Source organism: Nansenia antarctica (genome assembly GCF_963989245.1).
Source record: "Nansenia antarctica genome assembly, chromosome: 4".
Classification (NCBI taxonomy): domain Eukaryota; kingdom Metazoa; phylum Chordata; class Actinopteri; order Argentiniformes; family Microstomatidae; genus Nansenia; species Nansenia antarctica.
The window spans coordinates 27,680,038-27,693,764 of record NC_137689.1 but is presented as its reverse complement, the minus strand read 5'-3'; the positions used below and the strand labels follow the sequence as shown (position 1 = coordinate 27,693,764).

The following is a 13,727-nucleotide window of genomic DNA, read 5'->3' as shown; positions in this document are numbered from 1 at the left end:
TGTTTCAGCTTTGTGTGTTCAATGCCTATGTGCTGTACAAGGCCAGGAACCCGGGGAAGTGCAAAACACACTTGGAGTTCATGAGGAGGGTGGCGAGGTCGTGGACTGAAAAAACCTATGTAGAGGAGGAGGAGGAGGAGGAGGAGAGAGGAGGAGGAGGGGTAGGAAGAGGAGGAGAGAGGAGGAGGGGGAGGAGGGGGAGAGAGGAGGAGGGGGAGGGGGAGGAGGAGGAGGAGGAGGTCCGACAAACCAGGGCAGCCAAAAACCGAGACCCAGACAGCAGGCTGGATGGCCGGATGGCCAGGCATCAGTTGGAACGCTTAAGGCCCACCAGCAATAACACACAGCCAGCAAGAAAATGTAGGGTCTGCATACGAAGGGGTAAAAGGAGCGAGACCAGAATGTGGTGCAGGTCCTGCCATGTACCCCTGCACTCAGGAGAGTGCTTCACAGCCTACCACACAAAAAACAAATATGACTGAGTGCATAGAGACACACACACACACACATATCTGTAAATAAGTATACACACACACACACACACACACACACACACACACACACACACATCTGTAAATAAGTTTACACACACACACACACACACACATGTACACACCTGTAAATAGTTCACACACATGTACATAGATTATTTTGTTTTGTATTATGTTCTAAATGTTCTAAATCTGTGAATAAATGTAGTTATTTTGTCATCAAAATACTTTTTTCCTGTGTTGTTTTTATTGTTTCATAGAAGTAAACAACTTTTCAGATGTTTGAGGTGTCACTAAAACTAAAATATGTGGACGTCAGTCACCGTTTTGCTTGAATTTGCTTCTCTGCAGAAAAAGCTCGTTTTCTCTGTTTATTGGTCAAAATCAGGTGTTTTTGCTAAAACCATTTCTAAACACTCAAAGAGGCTAGAAACAAACTTTCTTTTTCTGATGAAAGAAGAGAGTCTAAAGTTTTGGTAGATATGTTCAATGTTTATGTAGTCCGAAAAGTCAATATTTGGTGGGTCTTCAGAGTTCAGCGAAAATGCCTCAAAAGTCTGGCAGTATGGAGCTCTCCGCTCTGAACATGGCTGGCAGTCAAAGAGTTAAGGTAGAATATACCTCTCTCCAAAATACCACCTGCTGTTGGGTATGTGTGTAAATCTGGTTGGGTTATTAGCCAGTGCCTCCCCCCAACCGTCGACCTCACCGCACGTCACCGCGCTGTATGACATATCTAACCGAATCAATGACCCTATTATCGTAGAACATAAGTAGTACAAGAAGCCAAACCAAGGGGCTTGGTGTATGAAGCAGCTTTCTCTCTAAAAAAGGGAAAGCGTTATTTCGATAGCGAAAACATTTAGACCAGAGGTCTTTCTTCCCACAATGCATTTTTTTTCCCACAGTTAATGTTCAGGCGGTTAAACAGCTTGTACCAGCCGGGCCCCGCCACTTTTCTGACGCCAGCGTGCTTGTACCCACGCTGAGAGGCGCGTGGGCGACTGTGACCACGTCTAAAGTCGTCTGCGTGTGGAGGGCAGGCCGTGGAGAGGTTGTCCGCCCCATGCCCTTCTGTCTGCGTGGCGGTGGTGACACGTACCGTAACTGTCTTTACCTCAGCTACCCACCCTGACAGGGCCAGGTAAACGGGCCATGTGTGAAAAGAAAAAGCAAGCTGTTCTGTTCCACGCCCGTCGCCCGTGCTGTAGGAGGCCTGGCACAGGGACAAGGACAGCTCCTCTCGGCCCCGGAGTGTGAAACGGGCTCCCAGTGCAATCGTCGTGTGCTGTTAGTATCTACTGTATGTTTTGGCACGTTGGCAGTCGCCTTGATACTTTCACTGATTTGATCCCACCCGCGCCACCATTGTTTTCTCTGATTCAACGACAGCATGATGACAAACCCTGATCCTAGCCAAATCACTTAAACAATAACACATTTCCAGGCAGTCGTCATGCTAGAAAAAAGAAGGAAAGAAGGAAGAGTCCTAGCCAGATCAAGTAAACGACAACACGTACTTACAGTATGACGCATTAGGGACGTGAGGTGGAGAACCCAAACACAAAATAGTCATCAGGCCTGGTCTACAGTATATGGAGATTTTTCTAAACGCAATTTTTTTGGTACAATTGGGCCTCTCAACCATACGAACACGGCGTTTTCACTCACATAAACTGAGATTTCTCGAAACGGATAAAAAAGTGAAGAAATAAAAAAAGATCCGATTGAGTGGATCTGTGTGGTTATGTTAAACGGAGCTGTCAAGCCATTCACACATGCGCATTGAAGCGAAACGGTTGTCAACAGCAACAACATCAAGCACCTAGCACCAACTCAACTTCATCGTCGGTCCACACAAAATAATCAGTTACTGCATTCTTCTTGGTCGCCATAACTTGCTTTTCTGTCTGTTTTGTACTTTTCTTTTCCCGTCTGTTTCAAAGAGTTTGGTCTGTTTACGTTTTGGGTCACTGCTGCCGTTTGACTACAACTGACTGTGCATGCCCATAACGTTCTTCTACGGTATTTGACAGATCGTGTTCAGTTTGGGCTCTTCGTATGGACAGAGATTTTTTTGTGGTATATATGTGTAGTCCAGGCCTTAGTCACTAGCCAGAGAGTATAACCCACATGAAAAGCATCATCCAAACTGTAGTTTCTAACTGTTCCATTTATGCAACACAACCCACGCAGCCACAAACCGCCAAATGAGGATAAATCCAAACCTGGGCCGCCGTCGTCTGCGGTGACAGTGATGAACTGTTGTTGTGGCTTCATGGTTCGGGGAGCTATTATAATTAATAGTTGTAATGTTTTATGTGCTTCTGGGAGACTGCAAAGACTGTGGGACTGAGGAGAGTGTCAATAAGACATCAATATCAATGAACGCCTAGCGGTACCGCACGTACGTACGGACTACAGCTGCTGCACGATACCCTGCGTCTGTGTCCGTGACACACAGGAATACTGGCTCGTTTTCTGAAGGTTAATGCTATGCTTGTACATGCCTCCCGCCTCCATTTGCAGATCTATCCAGGAGGACACAGTGGAATCCTGTTAGCAGCAAACACTATTCTACTTCTCCCAGTCTGGCTCCCACTGATTTAGAAATGGTTTCATCACTTGTCATGGGTTATTATTCTTATTTTTTTTTATAGTAACCTCTTTTCTTTTTTTTCTTCTTTACTGTTTACTGTTGACCCGGGTGGAAGTATTATTATCAACTAGCTGGGAATGTGTCACGTGTTGCGTCGTGCCCCAGTGTGCGTGTGTGTGTGTGTGTGTGTGTGTGTGTGTGTGTTGTGTATGTGTGTGTGTGTGTGTGTGTGTGTTGTGTGTGTGTGTGTGTGTGTGTGTGTGAGAGAGTGTGTGTGAGTGTGTGTGTGTGTGTGTGTGTGTGAGTGTGTGTGTGTGTGTGTGTGTGTGTGCACGTATGAAGGCATGAGTCAGTGATTGGTGCCGTGCGGAGCGCTCTGAAGCGGCGGCAGTGTGTTATCACCTGATAAAGGCATTACTCCGGCATGTGTGAATAGCATCTCCGTGATGGATTCAGAACATTATGCCCGGATTGAAGCCAATCAAATATTGTTCCCACAGAGCTCCTAGACTCATTTGGCTCATGCACATATTATATTAGCTGGACAGAATCTGCAGACAGGAATTTCCAACCCTGGCAACGACGAGAGACACTCTGTTTGAACTTCAAATCCGCCACTGTTTGAGAAGCAAAAATGAACGGATCATCACCGGTCGGACAAAGACGTCACCCTCAACCGCTTCCAAGGACTTCCTATTGACAAGACGGAAGCACGTTTAACCTTTTCACCGACCTCATTCCTGTCACTATTCAGGTCTGCTCCTACTTCTCAGTCGCGGGGAAGGCCTTGCATGAGGCTCTGTCAAAACGCCCTTCTCATTTATTTGTTTTTCTGAGTGGGTTAGTCGCACTCATATTTTTCGTAGATGTATACTGATAGAGACAGTATATATATAGATATATACTGAGAGAGACAGTAGAGATTTGGACAGGAAGGATGGGCGAGAGAGAGAGAGAAGGGATGACATGCAGGATATACTGTATATCAGGATATCGAACCCGGGAACCCTGCGGTGACATGGTCAACGCTTCACCCGCTACGCCCCCTAAGCGCCCCTGTCCTTCTCATTTTAAACAGGAAGGGAATGCTTATTCTGCAGTGAAAAAACCCATAAAGTGGCCCGTCAGCATTTACGTGTAGGCCTCGTAGAACCAGCCAGACTTCATCTTCTGTTTCACTCCCAAAATGTGAATGTGTCCGTCTTCTGCTTGACCAGACTAGCATACGGTATTTGAGGGTGATCAGAAGGGGAGGGGGGGGGGGGGGGGTTGAAGATAATGAGAATACCCAGAATACCTCTGGGATTGTTGAGGGAGGCCTCGGTGGCTTTCCCTCCGTCTCCACAGTGTCCCTGGTCGAAGGGCGTGCACTGGTCCCCCGTCCCCGCCACCACCTCCATGTTCCTGGGCAGCTCCTTGGGCTCCGTCAGGGTCCGGAGTCTGTACACCCTCCGGCTGCTGGTGTCCGACAGATAGAGGGCCTCCCTCACTGGGTCCATGGCCAGGTAGTACTTATGTGCTGGGCTGGTGCTGAAAAGAGGAAAAGACTTGTCAGTCCAACCTTAACCCCCCCCCCCCTCCCCTCCCCGCCCCCCCCCACCCCCCAAAAAAGCAACTTTACTGTAGAGCACTTTTCTAGTCTCACATGCCGTGCTTCCTCCACAAATTGCTCCTGGGATATCACAGGGGACCTTATTTTCTTCCGTGTTCTATAGATGGATGGGAGGGGACACGCGCAGCGAGCGCATCCGCCCACGGTTATTTGTCTTGCCGCCTGAGGTTAATGTGGTTGTGTTTATCATCAACATCCTCCCCCGACCTCTTCTCTAAAACGGTTCCTCGTCTTCCTCCCTGTGAGGGGAGAAGCCATTAAATAACCTTTACGGAGGTTCTATGGAGAACTCTTTAGGGTTCCATTTATTTAGAACCTTCTGTGGAAAGGGGATTTCTGAACTCTTTATCGGTTCTAGGTAGCACCTTTTTATTCCTTTGAACGTATTTGAGTGTAGTAAACATGATATGCATTCTTCAAATGCCTGGTCAAATCTCTGTCTAAGGAGTTTTCCTTAAAGTTTGTGTAGTGTGCGAGTTTTTCTACACTTGCTGCCTTCTAATTTTACGGCACCTGCAACCAATCATGGGAAGAGAGAAAGGACAAAGTAAGGCGCGACAGTTTTCCCTGGACTCTATCAAATGCCTGGTTGTCATGTCTAAACACCATTAGTCATTCGAGTTCAAATGGCGGCTCGTGAAGAACCACATCGTCGTCTGCTCGTGAATGAAAAGCAAACAGTCGCTAACCCGCAAAGAGACTTGCTTCAGAAGTATTTTTAAAGTACTGTGACGTTTGTCAGGGTTCGTTTCGACAGCGACAGAATCACCTTTACAGTTCTGTGCTGCTACTAAGAGGGCAATAAATACAGTCGTGACAAAATGATGGAAGAGACCTGTGTCCCTGCGCGATGTGAGCCCTGTCAGCTAGCGGATGAGTTGTGTGGGCTGTGTCTGTCCCACTCAATGACTGCTACTATCACCAGGACATGCTGTGTCTAAACACAATGTGACGTTAGAATAAGGTTCTATCTCCATTTTTGTAATTTTTTTGTTTTTTTACATAATCTGATCCATTAGGTGTTTATTAATGCCTGTGTGGTGTTATTTTAGAAATGTTGACATTTGTTAGTAATTAATAAAATACAAAGGTTCCATCTCACAGAACATAATGGAATGTAAAAACTTTGACGTTCAATATCTCTGACCTACCCTAAACGGAGATAGAACCTTATAATTCTAAGCTCAAGACAAACCAACGATACTGGCCAATGTTTAATAGAGCAAAATGACTCCTTTGAGTTCCGGTAGTGTGTGCCATACATACTGTTGAGGGGGAGTAAAAAGCAAAGCTAGTTCAGTGATTTCTCAAGGCTTTGATTGAGAAAGAATCAATTGAGAACATGACAGCCGCATGGGAAGGTGAATCCTATCTCTGTGTGAGATGAGAGCTGTCCGGGGGGGGGGGGGGGGTGAGCCCAATTTTCTCATCCTTCCCAAAAAATCCAGGTCAATACACGTCAATACTGACGCATTCTTTCCGATACTTCTTATCCTCTATCCCTGTAGCCAAATGAGAACATCTTCTTTCAGCTGTGAAACGGAGGTTGGCAGTATCAGCTGAAATTCCATAAAAGAAAAGCTGCTCCCAAGAAAATATAGCAAGACGTACCTGTGCCTGATATCTCGGTTTCTAGCGGCGTTGCGTTAAAGAGAGGAGAAACACAAGGATTAATTCTTATCCAGGAAGATTAGGCATCCCTTTGGTTCAATGAGTACATTTAGGAAGACTTTGCGATAATGTTCACTGTTCAGTTCACGTAGAGTGTATACATCTAGCTTAGTTCCTGATCTATTGTCGATCTTACCTGGAAAACAGAACAATCGTAACAGTATCACTAATAACACTTTTGTTATTACTTAACGCATCAAAACAGAGCAGTTCATCTACAATTTGACACTGGGCTTACATATAATATAATAATAATGATAATAATAATAATAACTTTTTATTTTCCTGCAAATGTTGCAGCTCAAAGTGCTCCAATCATTATATAATCATCATTTAATTAGTTAGTCATTTAAAGGCAATATTGGTTGCATCCCTAATGTAAAACTGGCAACATACTGTACATAAAATAGAAAATCAATCAACATCGGATTCAGATTCAATTTAATCGTCATGGACACAAAGTCGATGAAAAGACGACGAAACGCGATAAAAGAAGGGTCAAGGGTCACCTCAGCTCTAGGATGCTGATGGCGAAGCCGTTGGGGAGTATCCTCCTGACGAAGTTGAAATCCCCCACGTAGACGCTCCCGTCCGAGCCACACGCCATGGCCACGGGGGCGTAGAGCTTGCCTCCCAGGGCGGGGCCATTACAGCTGGGACAGGGGATGGTGCGCACCGTCCCTGTGCCCATGACCGTGTGGATGACTGGAGGCTGCTGGGAAATGAAGATGTTCTCCCCATTCCCTTTGTGGAGGATACCTGCATCGCCATGGCGACCGGAGGGGAAAAAAAAACACCACACACACACAATGAATCCTCCCCACACCCCAGAACCACAAGAACCACTAGATCCTCCCTAGTAGGTTCCTCAAGGTCCTCAACGAAAGGGGGGGATGCATTGTGGGTAAGTGTGTTTGTTTTCAGGTGGACGCCAAAGAGGCGCAGGTGCACAGGAGGCCCCTTTCATCCACACGGGAGGCTGGCGGAGGTCGAAATCGGAGGATAGGCTCGTCGTAAAAAAAAAACTTGACGGAACAGAATGAGGACCGGTTTACGGTTTTCGATAAACGTTTCTCGTTCCGTTCCGTAACGTTTTGGACGACGAGCCCTCCGTCCTGCGGTTTTCTACCTCCGCCGGCTCCTCCTCCACTGCTCTCTCACCGCTCTGGAGGTTCAGGATGTGGTGTTGGTTCAGGGACCAGCCGCCCAGGTTGGAGGCGATCATCTCGAAGCCCTGCAGCTGCGCCGTCCTCCTCTCCCACACCACGAAGTCGGGACAGGACTCGTACTCGTAGCCTACAGAGACTGGGAGACACGAAGGCGCGGCCGTTCAATGCGGCGCCTAAACCCTAAACGGTCTAGACCAAAAAAAATACTGCTGGTGATGTGTTCCCCCTGAGGTCCACCGGTACTGAACTCCTGACGGTGCCAGAAGCCAGGACCAAGAGATATGGAGAGACAGCTTTCAGTATATATGTTACAGTACATGTGGGAATACGGTACATGTGGGAAAACTAGGGTTAGGGTTAGGTGCTAGGGTGCCACGGTTAGGGTTAGGGTTAGGGTTAGACATGCCAGCATGTACCAAGTCGACGTAGCACCTAACCCTAACCCTAGTTTTCCCACATGTACCGTATTCCCACATGTACCGTAACATATATACTGCCAGACTATGGAACACCCTGAGAGCCTGAGATTGTCCAAAACTCTGGAAACATTTTAAGACACTTACTTACCCCATCTTGCCTTTTTAACTGGCTTTAACTTCTTTGATCTTTGTGAAGCGCATGATTGGGTAACATTTTGTGAGAAATGCGCTTATACAAATCAAATTGGATTCGATTTGATTTACTGTGTTGTACATCGTGCTGTACATCCAAAACACACCCTGAATAGTTTGGTTATGGTGCGGCTGGCTGGTGAGACGCAACGTAACACTGCAGTAAATCTGGAGCTGCTGTGATCCCTGGTACAGGGTGAATGATGGTTCATGTTTGTAGAGGAGCCAGGCCAGTGTGTGTGTGTGTGTGCTAACAGTCGGACAGTCTCGGGAGGCTTTTTAATGCATCACTGATATCATCATGCTCTACTGCATCTCCACAGTATGCGGGCAGGCTCACACAATTGCTTGGTCTCGCTGTCTCTCCCTCTCTCCCTCTCCCTCTCTCTCTCACACTCTCACTCACATGAACGCGCGTGCGCCCACACACAGACACACACAGACACACACCCACACACACACACACACACACACACACACACACACACACACACACACACACACACACACACACACACACACATACACATAACACACACACACACACACACACACAGAGAGGGAAATGCAGGTAAACACACACAACAAGCAGGGCATAGTCATTTACACAGCATAGCTACAGGCTTCTACTTGTGTCACCATGATAGATCAGCCCCTGTTTCTATCAGCAACAGAGAGAGAGAGAGAGAGAGAGAGAGAGAGAGAGAGAGAGAGAGAGAGAGAGAGAGGGGGGGAGAGAGAGAGAGAGAGAGAGAGGGGTAAAGAGACAGAGAAAGCATGAGAGAGGGAGGGAGAGAGAAAGTATGGGGTTTGAGGTAGAGCTCAATTCCCACTGGTACATACAGATAAATGAATAAATTACCAACGTTCTTCGTCTTCTTCTCCTTATCTCTTCCTCGCTTGGCGTGCAGATGAAAATATGTTCGCAAATAACAAAATGTGTGTTTCGAATTTCAATTTGGCTTTGATGTCATTTCTAATTGTGCCATGTGTCCAATGTTATTTACAGATAAATGGTCCATCACATCTCCAGGACCTCCTATTTCTATCCCAGACTGTCACCTACCTCATATCCACCATCCAGGATCTGAATACACACAGAATAAACTGGGCCTTCACTGAGAAAGGAGTCCAACACAAACCAACAAGGCAATCAAAAAAACAGCTGTGCTATCTTTTTAAATGTATCATTTTAAATGTATTTAACCTTTATTTATACAGGTAAAAAACACATTGAGCCCCAAGGGCTCATTTTCAAGTGTGACCTGTTCACAGGCATACAACATCCACCACAAACAAATACAATACAAAACCTGGCCGACATAGTCTAAAACTAAACTAAAACTACATAGTCTAAAACTAAAACGAGTCTAAAACAGTCTAAGATAATCTAAAACTTTCCGTCAATATAGTCTAAAACTAAACTAAAACGACATAGTCTAAAACTAAAACTAGTCTAAAACAGTCTAAGATAATCTAAAACTAAACTAAAACTACAAAACCTAAAACTAGACAGCTAAAGAGCTAGGGACAGGGAGGGGTCAGTAATGGGCAAAAGGGAGGGTCAACTCAATTGCAAGAACAAATCATAGACTCGCACTGTATGTCTCTCAGCAAGAGCTTGAAACTGGAAAGAGGGATCAGATGAGACAGTTTCAGACTCTGCTGTAAAGAATTCCAAGAGGAAGGGGCTGCAAATGAGAACGCCCTTTTGCCTTTCATGGTCCGGACCAAGGGGATGGAGTATGTGATGATGTCCTGTGTGCGAAGGCCGTAGACGGATTGCTTGTGTGACAGGTGGTTAGAAAGGTAGGAGGGGAGCAGACCAGATCCAGGATGGATTTGTAAATGAAAATATACCAGTGAAGGGTTCGGCGGATAGAGAGAGATGACCAGTTAACCAGAGAGTATAGCACACAGTGATGCATAAGGGGTTTACAGCCTGTTATAAACCTTAATGCGCCATGGTAAACTGCATCCAGATGTTGAAGAGAGGTAGCAGAGGCATTCATGTACAAGACATCACCGTAGTCCAAGAGAGGCAGAAAGGTGGCAGCAACCATACGTTTTCTTGCAGCAGCTGAGAAACAATACTTGTTTCTAAATAGTCATACAAGGCATGGTGAGCGGCAATCAAGAGAGAAATGCTTATAGAGAATCAGAGAGATAACAGCCTGCTCTCTCTCTCTCTCTCTCTCTCTCTCTCTCTCTCTCTCTCTCTCTCTCTCTCTCTCTCTCTCTCTCTCTCTCTCTCTCTCTCTCTCTCTATTAAGACAAATTGCAACAATGAATCAGTAGTCGCAGTCCCCCCAACAGGCAACCACAACACTAAATCAACCTGAAAGAGTTAGTACGGGTCAATGACCACTAAATCAACCTCTGAAACAATTCATATGTGTTCAATGAAAAATGTCTCTGAGACTTCAACCCAACCTGAACGCTAACAGGGCAAATGACGAGAAGAGAACTTTCATTTGCGACTTTCATTGTCAACAAGCGTTGAGTTACGTTCCGTTAGTCAGAGGCCTCACCTTGGGTGTGCGTCCTTTATTCGTTTTTATACTTCAACAATTGACACTGGAAATGGATGTTGTAAGAGGTATTCTGAAAGAAACCTGCCGTTACAAATTGGCAATCCAAGCAGCCTAACCAGTCAGCCTAACAATCATTCCAGACTCATTTTACAGGACTGCTTAGGCTGAACATGGACGTGAAAAGGAGGGAAAGTCCAGCAGACTATGGCGTGAATGTGAATGTCAGTATTTTTTGCACACTGGCTTACCCACAGTACTCAAATTGTAACAATTTTTGCATCCCCACAGCGTCAGTGACTTGGTAAAAAATGTCATTGGATGTGTGCGTGCCCCCTCCCTCGCCCACAGTATTTTACTCAATATGCACAAAACTAAATGTTGAAATAGCAGTAATACCACGTTCACTGATAGAAATGACATAAGGGATGGAAAGGGGGGATGGCAGTTTTAGAAGGGGGATGATTTGGACCGTTTTTATTTGCCATCCCCCCTCATTCCCCCCTCAACTGGAGTGCTGCTTACCCAGTGTGTGGGCCAGGCCCACCACCTTCTGCCCGTACACGTCAGTCTTGTTCCAGGCCAGGACGTAGACCAGGTTAGGGGCGGCCGGAAACCACTTCTGGAACAAGCGGCCCTCGATGGCAGTGGACACGTGGACCTTAGCCAGGCCCGGCGGGACCAGGGAGTGAGTCAGGATGACGCGCAGCAAAGACTTGTAGCCCGGGGAACGGGCGCTCAGGTAGCTCAGCGTTAAGAAGCTGCCAGGGATGGTGATCTCCTCCTGGACAGCCTGAGGAAGAGAATTACCTTTAGCTTCTGTTGTATATGCTACAATATGCTACAGTATGCTACAATATGCTACAATATGCTACTCATATGTGACAGGGTTTGATTAATAGGTCCCCATCTCGGCAATTGTAAAAGCTCACAATCGAGCCAAACAAGTCTTGTTGTGAACAAATGTGTTTTCCGGTTTTTGGCATAGGACGACAAACGAAGCGATGAAGAACCCACTCGATATCATATCCAACAGTTTTACATTCACTAAATACCTACATTTACTTAGCAAAGTCGGGTTGGGGGTATTATTCGTATTAGTGTGGCAGTGTGTGTAGCCACGCCCACCCCAGCTGTATGTAAGTAGCCATCTGCGATGTGGATCTGTTTACAAGTTTACAAGATGGATGCTGAAGCTAATGCTATCAACAGAATTTCAAAAGCAGGCAGAAATATTGACAGTGGGCAATTAATGAACTCCTTCATATTGGACTATACATAATGGGAACTCCGAACACGGGAACTCCGAATCTGACGATGACAGATGACAACGGAATGTCAGACATTGATCTCCACAGTTCACTATTCTTGGGACAGTCGTCTGCAGACAGACCTTCTGTTGTGTTCTTGGGTAAGTTTTAGTGAGTTACCCTGCGGCCTCGTACCTATGACCGAATCACAGCCGTGCTGATATTCAGTATAACACACTCCCTCTCGTGTGATATTGCTTAAATATGTTTCATGCACCATTTTAGTGTGTTTGTGTGTACCAGCTAGCCAAACAAGTGTTAGCTTGTTAGCTAGCTAGCTTTGTTAGAGATATAATAGATTATAGAAAAAGTAAATGCTTTTGTAATGAACGATAATGTTGTGTGGAATCAAAAATAATGATTAATTCATTGATATGTAGATTTGCTGTAGAATAATACTGTGAATTTAAATGATTTCACTAGCCTACTTCAGTACAAGTACAGTACACTGAGTCTATGGAAAACCTACACTAGCAGTGTGTCCACACCTCTGACCTGACATTTGTGTTACAGAATGAGGAGGTGAGAGGTTCTGAGAAATGACACCTTGATGAGTCACCAGCACTTCAGGTATTTGTCATTGTCATTGTATAAGCAATTCTATTTTATGAAGATAGTAGTAGGCTATTTCATTAAAAGTGGTGTTGGTAACAGTGGGCAATCATTTTAAATGTACTGTCTTCTTTTTTTATTACAGCTTTGATGCCCAGATGGGATGGGAAGGAACTACACCGAAGTCCCACTAGATGCTTTATGGACTATAATGATAAATGCATGCACACGGACACAACATTATAATTGTTTACCATTCTATTATTGTATTGCTCAATTGTATCTTGCCTAATTTTTTCCATTGCCATGAATTTTACTCTCTTGTACTTGTAATGGGATGTAATAAACTTTTGGCACACATGGCAATAAGAAATCATGAATCTTGAATTATTATTATTATTATTATTATTATTATTATTATTATTATTATTGTTTAGCTATTTAAACGTGTCAGCCCTGCAACAACCCCACTGACAGATGACAGGTAGGTAATGACAGGTAGTGTAATGGGGGAGTGGTTGTCTTGAGGGTGTGGTTGTCTTGAGGGAGTGATTAGGGTGGAGTTAACCAGCTATTGTTCCCACCCATTACCTCTGTGAAAAACGTCTCTGAAGACGTTCAGAGAGGATATCTCAGTACGGTGGTTCAGGGGGTATCAACATTCAAATATCCATGACTTCTTCAACTTGTTTCAGATTTCAATGTATGACGCATCATTTTAAAGCTTACAATCTACCCTTTCATAATCTGGAAAAAACTGAAAAATTATTTTGCCCTAGTTGCGGACTTTTTAACCATGCCCTGTCACATATGTGACAGTATGCTACAATATGCTACAGTATGCTACAATATGCTTCAGTATGCTACAATATGCTACAGTATGCTACAATATGCTACATTATGCTACAATATGCTACAGTATGCTACTCATATTACATTTACATTTTTGGCATTTAGCAGACGCCTTATTCCTTATTTGACTAAGCAAGTGAATCATCAGTTCACTAGTCGTAGCAGGAAGAGTAATCTAGCTCAGGCCAAGGACCATTGGCAGTCGTTGTGATAGAAGAAACATTTTATTTTATTTTATTTTTATAGACACTGGAGAAACAGTACAAGAGGGGGGGGGGCAGTTGAAGTCTTAGGAGACATAGTATAGGGGAAAAGCAGGTGTCTCAGGA

At 45.0% G+C, this 13,727-nt stretch overlaps 1 protein-coding gene across 1 annotated transcript in view; it reads right to left on the bottom strand.

Annotated features, from left to right (window-relative positions):
* Positions 1 to 13,727, bottom strand: part of LOC308155426 (teneurin-1-like) — a gene marked incomplete at both ends in the record, with an annotated part of 166,571 nt that overhangs the window by 33,447 nt on the left and 119,397 nt on the right. Inside the window, 5 exon segments of the mRNA XM_080528746.1 lie at positions 4,388 to 4,620; positions 6,314 to 6,334; positions 6,883 to 7,132; positions 7,535 to 7,678; positions 11,210 to 11,477. Of these exon segments, the coding sequence (XP_080384872.1) occupies positions 4,388 to 4,620; positions 6,314 to 6,334; positions 6,883 to 7,132; positions 7,535 to 7,678; positions 11,210 to 11,477 (916 nt within the window).